At 37.7% G+C, this 23506-nt stretch overlaps 1 protein-coding gene across 1 annotated transcript in view; it reads right to left on the bottom strand.

The window, feature by feature from the left end:
• Positions 1-23506, bottom strand: part of LOC103151595 (CUB and sushi domain-containing protein 3-like) — a 272095-nt gene that overhangs the window by 29650 nt on the left and 218939 nt on the right. Inside the window, exons 44-53 of the mRNA XM_007571755.2 lie at positions 20584-20729; positions 17455-17535; positions 16170-16283; positions 15871-16059; positions 14252-14398; positions 12293-12481; positions 8598-8783; positions 8248-8442; positions 5540-5713; positions 1209-1382 (exon numbers count right to left, since the gene is read on the bottom strand). Of these exons, the coding sequence (XP_007571817.1) occupies positions 1209-1382; positions 5540-5713; positions 8248-8442; positions 8598-8783; positions 12293-12481; positions 14252-14398; positions 15871-16059; positions 16170-16283; positions 17455-17535; positions 20584-20729 (1595 nt within the window). The remainder of the gene's footprint in view (positions 1-1208; positions 1383-5539; positions 5714-8247; positions 8443-8597; positions 8784-12292; positions 12482-14251; positions 14399-15870; positions 16060-16169; positions 16284-17454; positions 17536-20583; positions 20730-23506) is intronic.

Below are 23506 nucleotides of genomic sequence, written 5' to 3'. Positions count from 1 at the left end.
ATGTTGTTGAATTAACACTGTATTTTTAACATACAACACTTGCACTGGAAATCTGACACTTCCGAATTTGCTGTGTAAGGGCTCATCAAACATTCTCTCTCCACGATTCCCCTTAATAATTAGCTTGTCCCCAAAAAAACCACGTGTGGATCATTGTCTTGAGGTGATTTCTTAGGGTAAAACTAGATGCTGTGGGAAAACTAACTGCAGATGAACTTAGTGCTTTAGTGGTCTTGTCCTTTATCTCTTTAATATTCTTTTTCGTATTTTCAAAGTTTGGGTACTACAATGAATAAAACATACTCGAGCTAAAACCCTGAACACAACTGAAAAACAAAAAGTTGGGGAAAATCGTGACATAAATGTTTTCATATGTTAGAAGTTACTTTGTTGTACAGCTTACAGTCAGTAATTTAAAATAACAATAATAATAAATGGCTCCTCTGCACAGGCACATTTTATAATTAGTTTTCCCTGAATTTTGTTACCCCTGAACCAGAACAAAGATGTTTGTTTTAATGATGTGCTCAATCGCCTCACATCCAATGCTAAACTTTGATTTAGTTATCTCTATTGACTGACTCTCCCTCACCTCGGCTTGGAAAGCATGTCTTTGTCAATAAGCGTCACCGTTTTTATTCTATTTTCAAGGCAGTTAAATTTGAAATTGAGCTGCTCTCCTCCTTTGTTATTGATGAAAACCGTGCTGAGCTTCAAAGCAATGGGCGATTGGATTTTATCTCATTATACCAGTTTTTATGACAGATTTGAAGACAGAGCATACTTGTTTCACGCTTATAAATTTGCCTTAATTTGTTGGTCAGTCAATTTTATTTTAAGAAACTTGGAAGCAGTTTGTCACCCAGCAGATCTTTCAGACGTGAGGTTGTTTTTCAATGTGTTTTTCATTCGTATGCCCCTGAAGTGATTCCAAGTTGTTTTGCACCGACTCGTGAGCTCTTGGGGGAGAAAGAAGGCAATCAAACTTTAAACAAATATCTGGACTCTTCAGGCTCAAAGCTGCCTGTTTCTGCAAAACATAGGAGAATCGGTCTAGGTCTTTCGGTACAGCTAGGCGCCAATAAAACAAAAATGTAAAAACTGCTTTTCTCAGACAGCTAAACAGTATGGTAAGTGTTATTACAGGAGATTTTCTAACCACTTCTATCAACTAGCAGAGTTGTGAGAACAGAAGGTGAATTCCTTACGTATGCAGATGGGCAGCTGTCCGGACCACTGGTTATCTTGGAGGCAGATTCGAACCGATGAGCCTATGAGGCGGTAGCCAGGCAGACACTGGTACACAACTGTGTCACGGTACCCAAAGTTTTCCCCGATGACCTGGCCGTTCACAATTCCCTCTGGGATTCCACAGTGGCCAGCTAGACAGGAAAAAATAAAAACAAACAAACAAAAAAAAAAAACAGTAGTTATTTTGAAGGCCAGTCAATTAAGGAAAAAGTTAGTCATTTTTCAATAATTTCTTCATTTTCGAATAACGTCTCACTGGAACCCTAACAAGCCCAACAAAAGGCTTGGTAATTGTTTCCACACCCATAAATGTCAGTGACTTTGTTATTCATGTGCTTTTGAGTTAACGGGGCACGATGTGATGTTCTCTGAGATCTTTTAGCCTACTTCATGCTGGCAGAAGCTTCTATCTAAGTGACTGGTAAATTCTACGGGTCTGGTAAGGAAGTAATCTGAAGGCCAGTCACTTCAGAAAATAAAGATCTGGAAGAAGTGTGTCAAAGAATCCAAAACAAGATGCAAATACTTTTTTGCTACAAACTCGATCAAACTCCATTACATTTTAGTTCAACTTCATTCATCTGCAACTCTCAAATGAAGACATTTAAAGGGTTCACATGATTTTGGGGCGTCTATTTACTCCATGAATAGATTCATTCGCACGGGTCTGATTGATGTGCAGCGTTGTCACAAGCCACTTAAAAGCCATTTCACAAAGTCAGAAGGGAACGCGTATTTTTCTGCTCACAGATATTTTTTTTTTTGTTTTTTGGATTGAGTATTGATTTTGTTCTTTACAGTAGATAAAACCGTCACCGCAACTCCGACGTCAGCAAAAGCTAACGATTTAAACACGGCCAGGGAGGCAGAACAGAACGAGAAGAGGAAAAGGTTGCATCGTATTAACTGTGTCATCTGACATTGTGTTTGAGGTGTTGATTACTTGAGTTAAAGGACACTCCTCCGGGGGACACAAATCGGACTTTTTTCTGAATATATTGTAAACACGTGAACACAGACACAAAGGGAATCAATTATTAGCCTGAAGCCACAACGGTTTATTAAAGTCTTATTTGTTTACTTCGAAGGATCACTTAGTGCTAGCAATAAATAGCACGTTAAAAACTGTTTTGCAGTTTTTTTGTTTGAATGTCTGTCGAGACTAAAGTCACAACGGTGGTATGGAAATATAATAGGGTCAATAATATGACGGTATGAGACATTATGGGATAAATTGGTAGAGAGAGTTTTCTTGCTAAATTGCATGTAGGCATTTGTAGGATGAGATAACATTAAAGAAGATACAGAGAAAATGTGAAAAAAAAAATGTATGAAATAGTTTTTACTACAAATAGAATTAGCAAAAAAAAAAATTCCAAATACTTTTAAAATAATATTCTAATGTAATTTAGAACATTTGTAGTTAATTCAATATATTCATGCTTTGTTCATGTTTTAATTTAATCAATTTTGCAGAATTTTAGTTAAATAAAATTAAAGATATGCATAGATCTAGCAAAATTACTGAATAAATAAAATTGCTAAGTGTAGAAGAAGTTGCATATAATATTCAATTTTGCCGTTTGTCTCTTCATAGAGTCACCCAAATAAAATTATATTATTAGATTAATCAGTTGTCCTACCGTATAGCTATACTGCAACATGCTTCACACACATGTTGACTGCAGATTTATTGAGCGGTTCTAAAACGGGGTTACTTTAATAAGAATGATAAGCAGTCGTTTTAGGCTGTTGGAGATGTTTCTAAACAGCTCTATTGTGTTTGTTATTGTCGAGGGAACAAGGGAAAGGTGTGCTAGCCTTCTTTCAGCCAGCGAAGCAGAAGGTGCAACAATGGGTCCGAAGAGACATTTAGCACTGCGTTATTCTACGCTCAAATCAGTCAGAGAAAACTCTGGTCACTTCAGCACTTTAGAGTCTCGCTAAATGGATTTTAAATAATAGCATTTTTTTTTCTTATGCTTTTTTAAAACTAAGTCTTTAAGAAACCTTTGCGTATTTTTGTACTGTAAATCGACCTATGTGTTACATCAGTTCAACTTGACACACGTTTCTTTTTATACTGTGATATTACCATAGAAAGAAAAATAAAGTGTTGTATTTCGCCATATGATGTTAACAACCATGTCCACTTTCAGTGTGTCAACCATCCCATCACTGGACTGACAGCAGCTATCTTGACCTTAAGTAAAACCAAAGAGCTGTGTGTCAGAGGAAGGTTGACAGACAGGGTCTGTATTTAAAGCCAGTATAAAAGATCAGGAAGTGGAACACGGTGCTTATTTTAAAAGGCTTGGTACAGTTGTGGATAGAAAACTTTCATGTAGACTACATTTATAAATAGCCAAGACATTGACTCTCGTTTGAAGAAATTAGGAAGGTTTAATGTCAATAACCACACATCGACCATGGCTTACTGAGTGTGTTCTCTCAGACCTGTAGGAGTATTTTAAAACAGCTCTCACTCCAGGAATTAAGTGATTGTTTGATGCATAAGACAGCCACTCAGGTGAATAAGGACTTAACATGACTAACTGTGCTTGGGTTTATGTGCTCAACTTATTTGCTTAGTCTTATTTGTATGAACCTTATTAGCTACACACTAAAGGAAATGGTCAATTCCTAAGTACAACTAATGGATAATAAAAGTATATTTTCTGATTTTTAGAACACCAAGATGACTGACTGAATGTCCTATTAGTGTCATGATATGTGGGAGCTTACCCCATATTTAGGCACTCAAGAGCACTCAAGATCTAAAAGGCTTTAAAAAAAAATTCCCATGTTCAAAAGGAAAATAAACCGTGCCAACTGAGCCAACAGGGCATGAAATAAACAAAGAAGCTGACAAATGACTAAGAGAGGTGATTGTTAAGTGGAGACAGGTAAGCTTGTTGGGAATATGGAGCAGATGGTGAATTGGGGAGATGGAACAAGGACAACTGAGGACATCTAGAAAGTATGGCAGCAATAACAAGAACAAGCCATCAAAGCTATGTGTAAACTGTTAGAGAAGGAGGAGAAAAAAAAAACAACGGCAATGACTGAAGCTGAAGCAAGAATAGAAATTAGAGAAATAAAACAAAAGCTAGAAACATGACCAGAGACTTAAGCTATGACAGTTTGCAGCATAAATGTCTATTTGTTGTTGACTAAATTACGCCCCATCATCATTTTAGACGAAGCTTTCCCGTATTTGAATTTAAATCCTGCGCCGACTCCCTCCCCTTAGCCTGTGATGTATTCCTGCAAGCCTTCCTCCTGCTGAGGCTTCACCAGAAAATGACAGCTCCCTGTCATAACACGTGTTACCCCTGGCTGGCACGCTGGCAGAAGAAAGATACAGTTTCTGTGGGAATCATATATAAAAAATGAAGTTCTAAATTAACTCAGAGTGGAGCCGAAGCTCAGCCAAGATGGTGTTGTTCACGAGGTGGACAAGGTCAGAGGGGAGCAGCTGTGAGGCCAGACGTGAGGTGTGGGGCAGGACCCTTCCTTTGATACCTGTCCTCATTAGACTGACGCGGAAAAACCACATCTTCCTCGCTTTCATTCTAATGGTGGTTCTTGATACAGAGCTGCACAAAAGTATTCCTACCCAGGCGATCCTTTTAGTGTTTGTCACATTACAGCCAAAAAAAATCTCAATGGATTTTAGTGCGATTTCATGCGATAAGCCAACACAAAGTAGTGTGTAGTCACATAAGTTTTTTTTTCTAATTATTTTATAAATAGAAAACTGAAAGGTGTGGTGTGAATTTGTATTTTTTAAACTAAACCCCAAAATGAAATCCAATGTAACCAACTGCTTTTAAGCAAATTGGCTAAATTCTTCACATATGTTGAAATGAAAATCTGAGAAAAAGTTCAAGTTGTTTGCCTAGAGCAAGGTACTGTTTGCACGATGGAGTGAAAGGGTAAAAAAAAAAAGAAAAGAAAAAAAACCTTATATAAATACATACATATTTTAATTAATATTTATTAGGCATGGAATATTGTAATTTTTCTCTTCCAAATTTGTGACTTTTCAACATCAGATCATATCTAATTTTCTTTTTACATAAACATGAAATACATTTTTTTATGTACAATGCTCCTAATACTCCATCATAAAGTACGTTTGTGGGTGTGGTTGAAGCAGTGTTCTTTGTCCATCATCAGTTTTGGATAAAAATCAGAAAATTACCGTTTCATTAAAATATGTTACTCTAGATGTAGCATAAAATTCCATAAAAATAAAGTGCAATTTACTTTCACGATTACTCACCTAAACACTTTGTTTCCGTTCCGCTCCAAAGCCCAGATGACAGGCACTCTCTGACAGCTGACCCCACCAGCATGAAGCCAACATCGCACGTAAAGATGGCCGTGGCGCCAAACGTCGTCTGAGTACCAATCTTCTTTCCATTGTGAGGCGAAGGAAGGTCGCCGCACGAGATAACTGCAAAACATGGTTGGACACAGACAATTTAATAATCAGCTGCCAGCCACTTTAGCACCGGGTTAATTTTAGAAGCTGCTAGACCTCATTTCAGTTTCAGCAAGAAGTGCTGCCATCCTGGCAAGATGTGCAGCAGGCAAATTTGGTTCTGCTGTTTTTTCCCCTCCTTCTCCACTTACAAAGTGCCCAGTGAGGAAAATAACAGGACATGGAGAAGTGCCACAGTATTCTTTGAATAAAAATAACGGTGATCCAAAATGTCAAAGAATCCCAGGAAGAGATCTCCTGCATGACAGCGAGAAATGTCAACTCTCCCAGGTTAAATTATGGATTGGAAGGATGAAAGTTTAACCTTGTATGGTGACTCTGTCATCTTTGGATAACATCAAATTAGATGAAAGCAGAAAAAAAAAAAGAATTTAAACATGACAGTCGATATAAAATGACAAGCTTTTACAGGCTATTTTTTTTTTCAAGACAGAACTGTCAGATGGGTTTATATGTAAGCCAGGTTTTGATTCTAGCTGATTCTAGCTGTCATCGAGCTTCTGGCTCTAGTGTTACGCACAAAATGAGAAACCGGGTACAACGTGTCATATGGGTAACAAGTTCACGGTTCAGGTAGCATATAACTCTGCAAAAAAACTTCACTATTCTGCAAAATTTCACAATCCACTTTTAATGGTATCAACATTTCTATTGTTATGCCACCATCTGTTTTCCTCTGTCTTTCTCCAGGTCAGCTACAAGAACTGACGGAAAGCTTTTAATGTAAAATATTTGAAACAACCCCAGAACACAAAAGAAAATTATGCTGTGAAAAGGCGAGATCCAAGGAGAGTGACACTATCCACAGCGATGAAGTAATGAAATCATGACTATCTTGGCATTGAGCATGTCGAGATAAGCAAACTTTAGTGCAAGTTCTGCATAGAGTAGGATGGGAAAAGGTACTGTCATTATAGGGTTAATCTTGAGATATTTCCTGATTAGCACCGGCTGCTATTAGCGATATACATCCCATGTCTAAGTTGCAACCTGTATGACGCAGAATTTTTCACATATCCCAAAAAGTCCTCGGCAGTCAAGCTTAGCTGGATGTCGAACATCATCCACTAAAGTATCAGACGCAAATAAATTTGATGTTAGTTACTTACAGCCACATTTCCTCACCTATGCTAGATGCACAAGGCAGATTTGAAGGAGTGTGACAGGAGTTTCAGCAATGCAGCGATCAATAAGCCAGAGTTCAAAATCATTATATTTTCCCTTGACTGGCTCTAAGCAGTTAATGTCAGGAGAAACACTGAAAAATCAGATATATTTTTTTCTGGCCCATTAAATTCTTTACAACTAAAATCTGACTCTGTTTTGAGTTTAGCACAAAAAAAAAAAGAAAAAAAAATCTAATAAATATGATGTTTGGGTAGCTATACATGGGGAGGCAGTTAGAATTGTTGTCTTGCAGTAATCCCTCCGTCTATGTGATTCCTTGCATTATTCTATCAAGGAATGTGCAGACAAGTTTTCTCTTGATGATTCAATATTTATTAAATTAAAGGATGTTTGCACAAATGAGTTTGTATTTGCTTTACATGTCTGAAAGAAAATTAGTTTTCCCGTAACCTCACTCAGCAAGTCTGACCTCAAAGGTAAAAACTGAATAATCGGCTGGTGAAACTCTGATCAACGCATTTATTAATTACCCATGAAGAAAAAAAGAGAGGATAGTGTGGAAAGATTTCTATTTGAGTTACTTTGCATTGCAGCTTACTTATCGTTTTTAGCTTAAAGTACGATTGCATATCCAATCTGTCTCTTGGATAGGACATTACGTTCGTGATTCACTGAAGTTTTCTATAATATATAATGTATGAGTAGCATAAACGGGAGAATAATTATGGATGCAAGATGAAAACCCCTGCAATTTCTCCAACAAATGGACGGTGGAAGTGAATCATTTTATTGTTGATGTATCTACGCAAACGCTGTGATGATGGTGGATGTATTTGCTTTCTTCTAAAGCATTTTCAGATCGTCTTGGAGGGTGTGGTAGAACAGCTTCTATGTATGTGTGTTGGCTATGAATTTTGCTGAAAATTTGCATTGTTTTTGAAAAGATATACAACTTTTAAGTTCACCACAGTGATTTCTGTACATGTCGTACTTTTGGCATGCGATTTGGTTGAATCTATTAACATTTCAACCAAAATTAAGCTGGGATTCAAGGGATATCTTACAAAAATCCAGTTGACAACAGTTTTATTCAAGTGTTTTGTTGGCTTCTTATTTTTTTAATCCCCATTCACAATTGTCATCCAAAATCTTTGATATCTAAAGCTTAATTAGAGGAGTTTGGCAAAAATGAGGAGAAATACATGGAGAAGGACATTACAACTCTGTTTACTTCCTCCAAAAAAATAGACGACAAATAAATAAGAAGAAAGAGTTATCCTCTGGAAAAGCTGCAAACACTGTTTACTCCTTTATTGTTAGTGCTGTGGGCATTTTATTATTACATCTTTTCTACTCACTCTGGCAGTGCGGCCTCTCGTTCTTCCAGCTCCACACCCCATTGGCTAGACACTGGATGTGGGCGGGGCCTAACCTGTAGTACCCCGGGTCGCAGGTGAATACGATGCGAGTTCTGTACTCGTAGTGCGAGCCGTTAACAATCCTCCAGCGGCCGTGCTCCAGGGAAAACGACCCGATGCTGGGACACACTACCACTACACAGGCAGGAGAAAACGAAGCCTTATTAGACCTACTCACTTTGGGAAAATCCAGTAATATCACTTTTTGTACTTCTGCATCAAAATCATGACATATTGAGATTTGGTCCGTCTGTTACACAGCCTGGTGCCGGGACGCGCATGTCACTAACCGGAACATCTCGGTATCTTGTTATGGTTGCTCCATGTTCCGTCAGGCTGACAGATGGCTGATGTCAGTTCTTTACTGGAGAGTCTGTATCCGTCGTTGCAGAAGTAAGAAACTCTTGTTCCCACGGAGTAGTCGGCGGTTAGCACTCCACCGTTTATCGGTGCCTTGGGTGGCCCGCAGGAGACGGCTACGAAAGGAGAGGGATGCACTGATTGAGAACATCCAAACACCTTCTGCGTTCTGTTTCATTTGTGGATGCAAAACATACAATTCCAGGCAGTGTTTTGCATCTTCTCATCAAAGTTGTTAATATCATACTTATTTCCGTCTAAATTTATTTTTTTCTTTTTAACCATTCAATTTTAGAGGTGGAGCAATAATACGCAACTCCAATGAGTTTTAAAATTAAGACCTGGGTGCACAAGTTTAAAGACGTACACTGACATCCACATAGATGAAACGATGGAGGCTCACATAACCTCACTAATATTTAACTAAACGTGCCTCAGCATGCCTTGACGAGACGATTTTTGTCAACAAGTTTCAATTGGATTTCTGCTCCACGTATTTAATAAAGAAATATAGTTCATTTAAGTTGGTTGGTTTCTTAGTAAAAATTCAGCTTTTAAAAATATTAGGTGTATTTTTAATGATGCCAATGTTGGGTCCATTTCAGAGTCTTGATTTCACTGTAATTCATCCATTACAAAACCAGCTTTGATGTACGTCTTGTTGGAAGATATAATTCTCTTCAGGTTTTAACTTTCTATCGGTTTAGATGAAGTTGTAGCATATGGAGGGAGTTGTCCGTCTTCAAAACTTCTTACACTTAGTTTGATGCCTTATGATGAGGCTACAACCAACCATGATTGAACGAGTTCTTGGGTTTAAAATCTCCACCAAACCATCCTCTGGACATTGTGGGCAATTAGCTAAATATTTGTGGGCAGTTGCAAACTTTGGTTGAGCTGAAAGTGTCAAAACACATATAGCAAAGCCATAGGAGAGCATTGAAATGCCTTGCTAATTTTTGTCTCCCCCCTTCTGTGTCTCACTCACACATGACAGTTTTCAGAGAGGATTAATTACCATAGCAACAGGAGGGCAGAGATGTAGAGAACTTCAGAGATGGCGCCAGTCAGTACAGAGGAGGGCAGAGCTTCTAGTTAGAGCTACAGAGACGTCACCTTGGTGTAACACTACAGACAAGTATATATGTTTTATAATATAATTACCACCGATGACAAAAAAAAGGAAATATTTTCTCACTTTTCTGTCAACTGCACAATTCTTAAGTAGCAAGTAGTATAAGATGAGTAGTATTTCAAAAGAGCAGAAGAAATTTGAACAATAACAATATTTGTTGCTAATCTGTTGCTAAGAGATGAGCACGTTTTCCGCTAACCAAGTGTCACAAAGTTTAGTTTAGTTTTGCAAAATTTACCAACTGTAAATTTCCTGTGTTTAAGCAGAGAAGCAGTATTTTAAAAGACCTTACGTTTTATAAGCAGTAATTGATTTGTTGTTGCTGTTAAGAGATGAGCATTTTTGTCTGGTAATGAACTGCCACAAAGGATAAATCAGATTTTTAGTCTTGTGTTGAAAGTCTGTTTTATAATATGTTCACCACCAATGGCAAAAAAGATATTTTCACTTTTCTGGAAAATTCACCAACTGCGCAATTTGTACTAAGTAGTGCAAGGTAAATATTATTTCAAAAGAGCAGAAGAAATCTTATGTTTTTTGAACAATAACAACATTTGTTGTTCATCTGTTGCTAACAGACGAGCACGTTTTCTGGCAACCAAGTGTCACAAAGTGAACATCCGATTTTTACTTTTGCAAAATTTACCAACTGTAAATTTCCTGTGTCAAAGGAGACAATCAGTATTTCAAAAGAGTTTATGTTTTATGAACGATAATTAATTTAGTTTGAAGAGATGAGCGATTTTTCTGGTAACGAACTGCCACGCAGTTTAAATCAGATTTTCACTTTTGTATTGAATATCTGTTTTACAATATATTTACCGTCAATGATCCAAAAAAAAAACTTTTTTACTTTTCTGAAAAATTCACTAACTGCACAATTCCTGTCAAGCGATATAAGATAAGCAGTATTTCAAAAACACAGAAGAAATCTTTTGTTTTTTGAACAATGACGATATTTGTTGTTCATCTGTTGCTAAGAGACGAGCGCGTTTTAAGTGTCACGAAGTAAACATCCGATTTTTACTTTTGCGAAATTTACCAACTGTACATTTCTTGTGTCTAGTCAGATTAGCAGTATTTCAAACAAGCTTATGTATTATAAACAATAATATTACTTGTTATTAATTCGGTGTTGAGAGATGACCGTTCTTTTCTGGTAACGAACTGCCACGAAGTATAAATTATATTTTTTTAAATCAAAATTATTTGTTTTTCTCTGTTGCATCAGTACTGGTCAAAACAGAATATCTCAAATAAAGCTATTCTGACAGACGATAACTGGATGTGAAACATCTGACCAGAACTGGATATAATTCTGTAAACTATCTCTATAAAATTGTAGCTTTCCGCCTAAAAACACACAATTGAGAGTTCTTCTTTATTATCAGCAACATGATATTAGACAGCTTCGACAAAAACAAATCTCTTTTCTCACGTATGCGTAATGTAAGACATTGCAATAAGGCTTCAACATGCACACTCTGGAATGCACTGGAAAAGATGAATGTGGAAAGAACGGAATACTGTCCTTCCATTTATAGTTTTATTTGAGATAAACCTGTGTTTTTTAAGCTTTATCATCTTGACATCCATTAGGTACAAGAAAAGATAGCAATAAACTTCACTGTTAAAAATTTCTCTTCTAAATAAATGTATTTTCACCGGGATGCTTTATCAGCCTGTAGATAACAAGACAACATAAAGTGGAAGGCAAATTACAGCATGTAATCTCACACCTCATCTAATATCCTCCTCTGATTCTCCCAGCCCATATACATTTGATAACAGCCCCCGATTAAGCTTTCGTGGTAGTTTTCTCCAGCTCAGTTGTGACACAACAAAGATGGACACAACATAGCAAAGAAAACAAGATTTAATTTACACAAAAATAGGAAGGAAATTGCATGAAACAAAACAGAAAATTCACCATTAACGAAACAGCACAATATTTCCTAAAACTGAGCAGCAACAAAACAAGACCGTTTAATAAAAATTCATATAACTTGTTTTTTGTATCAACATATGAACATCATTGTTTAAAGCCCTTATTTTGTCATCCTATGCCACTTATGCAATTATAAACCATATATCAATTGCTTTAACCCTACCACAACGAACGTGTCGCCGACGACACGGCCAAATTTGCAGTACCGTAATTCCTCCACACTCGTTGCTATTGGAAAAATTCCAACGGTTTCTGAAAGGGGAGACGTTGCACTTTCCAGCCAATATCGGGTTATTACGGTAATTTCACAGCTGCCGTAGCAGGGAGTGAAATTAATATGAGGGGCACTCTTTTAATAGACGGTAAATTGCGAAAATAACATGCTGGATATTGAAAGTTCCAGTTGTTGTGGATAAATGGGAAAATAATATTTACTCGCAGGACATTTAAAGAACTGCATACAATGAAAATAAGCAAAAAATATCCAGTCGGACACTTTGAACTTAGGTGAGAAAGAGTTCCACAAACACATTTTCGCGTACCTTGACAACCAGGCACAGGAGAGTCCCAGGCGTGGTAGCCCTGCGATGTACGGCGGCAAGTCGCCGTGCCGTTGCCTATGAGACGGTAACCGCGGTCGCAAGCCCAGCGCACCACACTGTTGACATGACCGCCTGTCTGAGACGATATGGAGCCGTGGAGGGGCGAGTCTGGCGTGGAGCAGTACAGGGCTGCGGTGGAACAAACATTTAGAAAAACAAACCATGTAAATTCTATGAAACAAAAGGGCTTACAGACAGGAAGGCACAAATCGATTCATTCATCGTTCTCTACTTGAATCACGGAAGGCTAAAACCAGTCTTAAACTACTACCGTGTCGGGAACCACCTTTCCACCCACACAACTAAAAACAAACATGATAACTTTAAAACTTGCAGACGTTCTATTAGGATATCACTGAACTTATAACCGCAAGCGTATGAAATAACTATACAAAAACCTGTTAGAGGAGAAGTAATAGCATTTAAATTGTAATCACATTAAGAGCAATTATTGTACATTTTGAGGAAATCTTTAAAAAAAAAAAGCCTTGAACAGAAAACTACAGAATCTTTATTAGGAAAGCAATATGATATGACTATTTGAGTGCCTATGACAAACATTATGTTGGACTCAGAAGTCATTAGTGAATCTAAAAAAAATTATGACAATTTCATATTAAGTATTAATTTTGATAAAGATTCAGTAGAATTTCCTCTGTGTCATGGCTGTCCACTGAGAGTAAATGAAAATGTAGAGTTTCCAAAATGTTTTTGCTGCCTTACATTTATAACACTTTGCTATATTGTGATACCGAAATGTTTCACACAGATTTTGAACGCTATTAGGTTTTTTTTTTTGTATATTTGTTTTTTGTTGAATCATTATGAAGAAGAATGAAGATATATTTTGCTGCTGTAGTCTTCAAACCCATAGTGATTAGAATGATCCTTTGCAAAAAATAAAATCACTCTTTGGTGTGACAATTCTTATTGTGGGAAAATGACTCTATCAATAAAAAGTAAAAATAAAAAATAAAAAAGGAAAGGAATAAAATAGTAAAAAGAAGGATTTTCTATGTTGTAAAATGTAAAAGATTAATTTTTTTTTGCTATACACAACTCTAAGAGAACTCATAATAGGATAAAATCAGCTTTTCACTTTCCAAAGTTTATTATTGGAAATTATATACGAAGTTATTGGGAAACAGTATGCAAACTCGTCCCACATTTCCTCCTTTAAATACAATCTATGATGGGCAAGAAATGTTCTGCCATTGGCCTGATTTTGCAGGTCAAAAAAAAAAATAAAAATCTGTGTTTTTAAGTACAACACATGCTTAACACCTCTCGTCAATGCTCACATTAATCACGTCCAGCCAAAGAAGGTTACCAAGAATCTTGAGAGGCTTATAATTCATCATACAGAGCAGCGGTGCTTTAAAGGTTAAAGAAACAGCCTCCCTGACTGGAGGCTGTGGGGTGAACAAGCAAACCGTGAACAGGTAAAACTGTCTTTTGCTCTTTAACTGTCAAAAACGCCCTTGAAATAGAGCACGCATGCCTCATTACCCAGCGGCGTGAAGTTGTACTCAGCACAACCAGGTGCTAGATTGTCCACATGTAAAGTTTTAGTAAAACACCATCTGTACTTATCAAGATAGGTTTTGTTTAGTTTTTTTTGTCAGACGGACACAACTTGAGGACTAACCGGTCAGGCAAGTCGGTAAACTGCTTTGTGAGGCAGACAGAAGTCTAACAACTTGTAGATGAGTTAAGCAAATAAAGTGTATCGGGGAACCAAATTTCTTAAAATATCTTCACATTTTAATTTTTGTCATTGATCGGAAGATTTAAAAAAAAAAAAGAGGCATTTTTAGTCCTTCTGTCTGACTCGCTCTCCATGCATTATAGTATGAAATAGTAGTAAAGTAAAGTTGGGATACATACTTTGGTACTCACCAACATAGCGAATTTTGAAGCCTTTCTTGTTGGTGCCGTGATCTGAGGACCAGCGGACTAGAAACTGATGACCGGAGGTCGTGATGTTGAAGGGTGTTGGCAGGTCTCCGCTCAGCGTTGCCAGAGTTGGACTGTTGGTTGTGGGGCCTAGGTGAGACGAGAGACAAAGCACTGGTAAGCACAGAGAAAATCATTTGGACACCTTGTTTCTTTACATTTTTCCAGTTTAATATAACTTCATTAATATGCTGGGTACACAAACAAATTAAAGTTGATCTTTCCCTTCATTTAACTGCTTTCCTCTCCTTAAAACGCCTTTGCTGGACTTTGGTTCCAGCCATGATAACCTAGCAGGAAATTAGCCTGCTATTATTGCAATTGGTTTCCCATAATCTCCAAAGATCTGAACGTTTTAGTGAACTCTGTTGTTCGGCTGAAAGGACATTTCTGTCTGAATATTTATTAATTTAGCTTAATTATTTTTGAAGTTTACAAAGCATTGGGAAAATTAGCAATTAGTAAGCTCTAAATATTAATTAAAGTGTTAATCTTTGAAAAATAAACCCTTTTATTCATCTTTCTGTCCAATAGATTGATTACCTGACAAATATATCAGTCTCATCAGATGACAAACCCGACTTTGGGGGAAAAAAACACCCCTCCTTGACAAGTTATGAATAAATTGTAGATATTGTTTGAAAACGCAATTTCAATGTCACTGTGCACACCAAGGCCAAATTTCTGCCAGACCAGTAAAATCAAGAAAGAGCCTATTTGCAACATGAAGTAGGCTAAAGCTGCAGAGTCCAGCTGAGCTTCCGACACACACAGCTCCACGCATAGCCCAGCAGCAGCAGCACCTGGTGGAAATGCCGTATGCTAAACTTATCATATAAACTGCGTCCAATGCTCCTAAGAATGGTTCATATCCACATCATGGTGGAGAACTGATGTGATGACGTGCTGAAGGTGAAGTCTCTGAAAGAATAGGAGGTTCTTAAAGAGACAGAGGTTAATTTCAAGGCGTCAAATTGCAAAGTCAAATTTATTTTAAGTCATGTTTGATATAGACAACATTTTCATAGCAACCGAGGGTAATATAGTTACTTGATTGTGCTAAAATACATCATTCCATCTCTAATAAGTATTCTAAAGATTTAATTTCCACCGTAAACTTCACTTCTAAGTGGAAAGAAGAAAAAAAGCAGCATGTACAGTAGAATTAGCTGTGGCATCTTTGTCCTTTAGATTTGTTTTTGCAACTCTTTTTGGTTAATTAAATCATTAGTAAATAGACTGTAGTGTGATTAAAAATAAAATGAATTCTTGATTACATTGATTACCGGTTCCAGATGGATTTTCTTATATTCTTTGCATTTTAATTAAAGTTGAATCAAGTTTGATTGAAGATTAATGTATCGTTATCTTCAGATTTCTCCTGCCTTTAAAAGTGTGATACAATATTTTAAGGGAAAAAAAAATTAAAAATCTATCCCTTAAATGAATTTTTGATAAATTATGAGACTGATAAATTTGTGCAGATAGTTTAACATAGCTTATCAATGCTACTCTTCTTAAAAGAGTGTTTGTGGGTAGAGGTGTGTGGAGAGTTTGTTTACCATCAAAAATCTCTAGCACATCAAACTCCCTCTCTGTGTGGAAACTCTCAAAGGTTATGGTGACATTGTATCCCTTTTCCACGTTAATGCTCCAGGTACACATCTGGAGGTTCGGGTAGCTCTCCGGCCACCCTGGGCTCAGGATGACACCCGATGAGTCGTATCGCACGTCGTGAGCGGGGCATTGAACTGAGAGTGGGGACAATTAGCGAAGTTGGGGAAGAAGTGTTAGGTGAGAACACACTTTTACCTAGAAAGCTGTAAAAAAAATCAGGTGCTGGAAATGTTTGAATTCACACCTTGGCATGTAGGAGAAGGGGCATCCATCTGCAGTCTCTCTCCCAAGCGACAGGTCAGAATTTCATTGCCAACCAATGAGAAGCCAGGATGGCATCGATATCTGATGATGTCACCTGAAAACAAAAGAAAAATCAATTTGAGGAAAGTTGCTTTTTTTTTCATTAATATGCAATCAGGAATGTGTAATATTGTGCAACTTTTTTATAACTTGATTATGCTAATCAAATTATGACCAGAATCATAAAAAGACATTATGTTTTATAGCTGTAGAAATGTAAAACTATTAAAAATATATTTATATAAACTACATATAGGTAGAAAACAAACACCATATTTTGGAATGTATTCTGAAAGCTAAGCAGAAATGGTACAACTGAATGAAAGTGGCTCAATCCCCCAGGTTTATTTATTCCATATATTAACGCACTTTTCAAATTTAGAATCCATGTGCATTGATTCACACGGTGAAGCGGTAATTTCCATCAGAGAGCACTGCTGATGACATGTGATATGCACAGGGGCGGATGTTTCGGCAGATCCACCCAGAGGCTGGACTGTTAAATCTGAAAGGAATTATAAATGCAGAAAACGTCTAACGACCACAGCTCACACTACAAGTGCCTTAATTAGTATGTAAAATATTAAAACAGCCAATTAGGAGAAAAATGGGAGCATTTGGCAAAAATCTTGAATTACGATTTCCTTTAACCAGAGTTCTTTCTTCCATATTTACAAAAATTAAACCCTTACGAATTTCTGACAATAGATATTTTTAATGCATCTCTGCCATACAGGTCAATACATTTCCTGCCCATCTTGTCATTTTAGGTTGGACCATCAAGTGTTTTTAGCAGCTGTGCCACTTCCTTTCTACTTTTGGAGAACAAATCAAACAGTGCTCCATGACATGCTTAAAGTGTAGGACGTTGTTATTAACTGAATACTGCTTTAAACGTCTCCGCGACTTTATCCGTGACCTGTCTGGCTTTGGGACTGAAGTGACTATAAAAGGAATAAAACTGTACATAACTTTTTTGTGTGAAAACCCAATACAATAATGAAGTGTGTGGCTGTTACTTGACAAAGTCTGAAAAAAAAGTTTAAGGGATTATTTATAGTTTTGCAAGGCACTCTACCCAACTAGGGGGAATTTTACCCCCCCAACCCGACATGTTACACAATTCGTACGGAGAACTCGGATGACTGGAAAGTTATAACTTTCTAGTTTGCATCCAGTGTCAAATTGACCCATCCAGAGGCTTGACAAGTAGACAGACAGCTCACCTATCTCCAACTCGCCATCCTCCATCAGCATGTCAGCATTTGGTACTTCTGGGGGAGGCTGGCAGACTCTTAATTGGTAGGCTTGGAGCACAGACGGAGCACAGGAGAGAAAAGAGAACAAAGAGAGAAAGATTTTGTAAGAAATATGGGAAATATTTGACATGATGTAATCTTAAAGCCAAGATTAATTAAAAAAATAAAATAAAATAAAATATAAATCTCATAGCATTAAAATGAGCCACTCTCTAGTGGAAACATATAGACAGCTGTGAAGTGATAAACCAAAACAACCTGTTTTCATTTTAATCATGGCATGCAACAGTTTAACTTCACTTTCTGGGTTCGGGTGGTTTAGGTCAGCAAAGCACGGAATCAAAAACAGAGCAACCTCACAGATACTGCACTGCCTTGACTCATAAAAAGAAACTAACTTCACAGCCAGTGAGCTGAAGGCTGTAATCAATATTACTGCATGAGTGTAGATCACTCACTAACAGAGGCACAGGGTGAAAATACAGACGGACAGACAGACGAGCCTGGAGAAGAGGAGGATGAGAGAGGGCTGAGGGCTGTAAGTCAGGATGAAATTGACTATGAAAATGAGACCTGCCAATAGTCTCTGCTGCTCTCATGCATATCAAAGCCTTGTGGTTTGTGTGTGTGTGTGTGTGTGTGCGTGTGTGTGTGCGTGCCACTACATCTGAATGTGTGCACGGGGAAAGGATCACTGTAAGCAGTCATTGATCTCACTAAGCTTTAAGACCTTTTTTTTTTTTTTTAGCAACCTTCGCATTCAAGTCACATCTGCTCATATCCATGACAACATCATCCACCACTCTGCGGGCTCCAGCGTCTGTATGGGAGAGCTGGCATTCACAATCCTGACCCAAAGATAAATAAACAGAAGGACAACAACAAATATAAACATCCCCAGCAGTAATTCGATGCGTCTTTCGGGGGTTTATTTGGCATTTCAAACCGAATTTGCACTTCTGCAGCCGCCTCGGATGCAAAGAGTGACATTCTGAATTTCGGTCAGGTCGCTGAAGGACGCAGAGGAAGAATAGGGGAAATACTTTTTTTCTTATTGTGACAAGCTTCTTCCTCAAATTATGCAGTCCACTCAGAACCAGAGACGGCGTTACTGTTCAATTATTGTTTTTGGACAATAATGTCGCCTAGCATGAAATAATGAAGAATCACTGAATGCATGCCATCCTTCTCTTCAAATTTTCTCCTCATCAAGATAACAAAAAACAAACTACTGCCTATCAAATTGGACTAGAGCCTTCGCAAGAGTGACAGCTGACAGTTCTAACCTGCCTCAAGAATTCAATAACGCCATGTGTACCTTCAGAGCAGGAGGAAGTCTGCTGAAACACAACCTGAGATTCTCTCGGCGGCAAAGAGCAAAACAGGGTCAGGGGACTACAGGTACGTGCTTTTCTTTGCTGGGAAGTTTAGTGTGAGGCCGAGTGAACGTATGGGAAGCTTGAGAAGAGGATGCGATGAAAATATAAACCGAGACCGATTATAAGCACTGCTATCAAGTTAAATCATAAGCACGACACGCTCCGTTGAAAATCCAGCAGCTTCAATGAAATGTGATGGTTCATTTAATAATAATTTAAAAAAAAACCATCCGCAGCTTGATGGCGACCCATCAGGATGGCTGAACAGAGCACATGAAGTTCTTGAAATTTGAACATCTCCGCCCTAAAACAGCCCATCATCCTTCGGTTCAAATCAGAGCACGAGGTTATATAAAAGACACTGTTTTGGCAAGAAAGACCTTGCAGCAGACATGAAACGCATTTTCATAACAGGGAGAAGATTATTTTATCCATAAAATTATATTTTACTGTTTTTTTGTTTTTTTTAAAGACTTTTGCTTTTTGTGACCTTGTTTTATCTAATTTCTCTTTGCAAAAACTCTGTCATGAGGCCCAAAGTTACTTATGCCCATGGCAGATTTAGATTAAAGTAATCTTTTACAACATTTTTTTTTTTTTTTTCTGAATATAAGTTTTATTAATGTTTTAGCAGATCCAGCCTCAGTTTTAACCTAAATATGGGAGCTAATCTATGGAGAGAAGCAAAGACAAATGATCAACAAACCAAACATGCAACATTCTAGGCATATTTTAGTTCGTAGATGCGTTTAATTCATTTTAGCAGAGTTAACCTTAATATAGATAATATTTTTTAAATAAGTGGATCCCGTTGAAGAGGATAATTGATGCTATCCTATTTTTCCTAGAGAGAAAACCTTTTGTTGCTTGAAAAACCAACATTACTACTTACTCTCATACCCTAATTTGTGCACATTTTCTAAACATCAAGTTTAACTTAAATGCATAACTTTACTTATATGGACAATTTTAAGTTGTAATACAGATGATTATATAACTTTCCCTGTATATTCAATTCAAAAATACTTCATTAATCCCGAAGGGAAATTAAATGTTGCTGTGACTCATATCGTCCAAGTTTCTTCAAAGGCTCGTCCTCAATCATGATGATTGTGAGCAGGAAATACTTCCTGGTTCTTCTACATGGACTTTTTTTTTTTTCTTTCTTAGTATGTGTGTCAGTGTTACCATTTTAAAAAACAAAGACAAATACAACTTTCTCTTTAATCAGCACATCAATTGAGCTGGAAACCAAAATATTACAGACGACAAACCTAAGCTACCCAAGTGATACCTTGTACTCCGGCTAAAATGAAAACAAAACAAAGCAACCCCTATTCATTACGTTATTGGTTGGAAGGGCTGCGGAATGGACTTTGATCAAGTTGCGAAATGCTCCTGAGGTGAATTGAATTCAACATCTAATTATTCAAGGCACTGGGGTTGGGCAGACCTTAATGAGGATGAAGTTAAACACAGTTCAGCACAATGAGGAAACCAATCAGTCTCATAATTGCAGCTACATCTAATAACAGCATTATGGTTTCATTACTGTACTCCAGGAGAAAGGAAAAAAAGATAACAGCAAAAAAAAAAAAAACTGTTAATGAGAGCGACACCTGAAACTGAGCAGACCAATTCAGATGTCATGCTCCACTTGCACTGTACAGCAGCACACTTAATATCACACCAGCTCTGATTGAGCCGTACGTCTTACCATGGTAGCTTAAGACAAAGAAGCCTGACCCGGAGAAGTCGGAGTGGAATTTAATGAGGATGATGTTGGAAGTTGAGTAGACAGATTCCAAAGCGGTATTCCCACTGAACTGGCCTATCTGAGGGGATGATTGATCTGGACCGTCCCTGTGGAGAAACAAAGAAAGATTCCCTCAAATGTACAAAAAAAACAAAAAAAAACTGAGAAAAAGAGTGAAAGACACACACAAAAAGCCTTAAAAATTACTGTTTTTAATATATTGTTACAGAACAATGGGGTGGAAAAGTCTGCCGACGGGTTCCTGCAGATATTCATGACTGTCGGATGGCTATTTGTGATCAAGAGATGGGTATCTCGAGGCTAGAATCAAACATAAAGCAGACTTGGCGATATTTATAATACGTAACCAGAGCCGCTCCACTGACTGCAAATATAGACGGGCATTTTGCGGCAAAGTGATTTTCCACAAAGTCATTGCAGTTGGAAATGATCCAATCTTCCTTCTCAAAACATCCCAAACTGCAATGTCTCCAGGCTCACTGGTTAAAAAAATTAAATAAAAAAAGACTATATACTTTCCAATTCACTTGCAAAAGAACAAGTCGTGATAACACAGTTCAAAAAACTGTGGCTTTTTCTTGCTGTATTGAACTGGAGTATTGACTGAACTGCTGTCAGGTCAAAAGAATAATAAATGCGAGTCCTGGTGTGGGCTTGGATTTACACGGCTTAGCCTTCGTATAATGTTTTCCATCAGCTGGCGGGTCGGCTTTTGCATACGATACTCTGAGCTTATTTCACCTATTGAAAGCGTCACTTTATGTTGTGCTCAACACTAGATTTGCTATCTGTGATTAAAAAGAAACATTTTCACGATGGAGATGTGGCAGAGGAAAAATACAACCTCCTTTTATTGTAGGCTTTTATGTATCTGGAGCTAACAAAAAAAAACAAAAAACATCTGATCTTTACCAGGTCCTGAAACGTTAGAAATCTAGTCACAACATGTTCCACACAGTCGATGTCTAATAAACAAAACTGCTGGCAAAATGGAAAAGATGAGGTTTGCAGCACATCTGTCTTGAAGAGCAACTGGAGTATTTCCAGTAGTTTGACTTGGCAATTGGAACACCTTCTTATTTTTTGTCTCTTCGTTGAAGATTTGCAGCCATTTTTGGGATCATTCTCCTGTTTCACGGACCAAGAAATAGCTCCTTCAGATAACCACAAATCTGAATGAAAAACATAAATAGAAAACGTAAACGGGGAAATTTGTGGTCAACCGAAAGCACAAGGGCCCCAGGTCCAGTAGTGGTTGCTTCGCAGTTGGAATTGGGTGTTTTTCCTGGTGTTTTGTTTGTCCCAAAGAAACTCATGGGCAAATCCAGAAATTGCTGTAAGGTCTATTTATTACTTTTAACTTGGGGATGCCTTGAGATCCTCCAGAATGAGCTGGAGAGAGTCACTGGGGGAAAGGGATGTTTGGGTTTCCCTGCTGATCCTGTTACCCCAAAGTCTTGAGTAAGCTGAAGATATTGCTGCTACTTTTTTTTTTTTTTTTTAAAGAAGGATGGGTATACAATTTTTTCAGACACACATTTCTCGTTTGGCAACATTTTTGTGTTAATTAAAAAAAAAAAAAAAATAAAAAAAGTCAGGATGGAGCCTGCAGTGCAGAGTGTTGAACTTTAAAGCCCAGGAATAAAAAGAGGACGTACTTACATTTTACCAATACTACAAACTCTACTGAGTTTAAGGTGTTAAGTGACTCTCAGGTTGATCGAGGCATATCAGAGTTTTTTATTTTTTGTTTTTTTTCCCCCACATTGCCTCCCTACAATGTTTTCAGCTCCTAACAGTTATTAGTACACCCGCATAACACATACAGTGAAAGGTTGCCTGGTTCTTGCTAACATCTGATGTATCTGACACATCTCGCAATGAAATCCTGTAGTACGTCTCCCAGTATGAGACCAATTAGCAGACTCGGAGACTGTCAGGTCAGCTGGTGGTGGACTGAGGAGACCGCTGTGAAAATCACACCTTTATCGTTGACACTGTGCTCTCTGCAGAGAGCCAACATTAGGTCTCTGTGACTGAGACTGAGTGGGTTTTTTTCTGTCTGTTCGTGCGGTTGCTGTCCTTTCTTCCATCCAGTTCACTCATTTGGCTACTTTTTTAGAAACATGCTGTGCGCCCAATTCATGGAATTCACACAATCCTCTGCAGGTGGGCGACTCACGGTCCAGCAGTCCTTTGGTGTTTGGTGTGGAGGAAAAACGGGAAAGAAAATGGTCCGGAGCTAAACCTAAGGATCCTATGAAGCAAACAAACTAAGATCTACCCGCTAAAAACAAGGCGACTCAGGTGGTACTGTATTTGCAGTAAAAACAGTGGAAGGATGTTGTGCCAGTACAGATTTTGTAGTAAACCAAAGTAAGCGAAGCAACTGAGAAAGTCTGCATCTGAAAAACAATAGCCTTCAAACTCAGACTGTTTTTGTTACTAAATGGGTTTTAGAAATTAAGTGACACGTCAATTGTTGGAACTCTTTAGTTTTTTTGTTTCTGAGAATAAAATACAGTCAATGGGCAAAAACTGTTTCTGAATGTCAGACTAATAAGCATTAGATCATTTTGCATAGTTTTTCATTGGGCTTATATTTGACACTCCAAACAACTGAGCAACAGGATTAAAAGGAGTCTTGTTCTTTCATTCTCTTTACATTGATAAACTGCCTTTCATGGACCAGCGACCCGTACAGGGTGTACCTCTCTCCTGCTCGCCGAACAAAGCCATAAGCGTGACTGGAAAATGGATGGAAGTAGCAAACCTTCACAAAAAATGTATGACATTTTTTAAAGTAAACTTTGGCGATTTTAAACATGCTAACAAAACTATAAAAATTACATCTTCTTCCAGA

Source organism: Poecilia formosa, unplaced genomic scaffold (genome assembly GCF_000485575.1).
Source record: "Poecilia formosa unplaced genomic scaffold, Poecilia_formosa-5.1.2 Scaffold286, whole genome shotgun sequence".
NCBI classification, from domain to species: domain Eukaryota; kingdom Metazoa; phylum Chordata; class Actinopteri; order Cyprinodontiformes; family Poeciliidae; genus Poecilia; species Poecilia formosa.
Note: the sequence above shows the minus strand (reverse complement) of the source record. Positions and strands in the feature narration are given on the sequence as shown.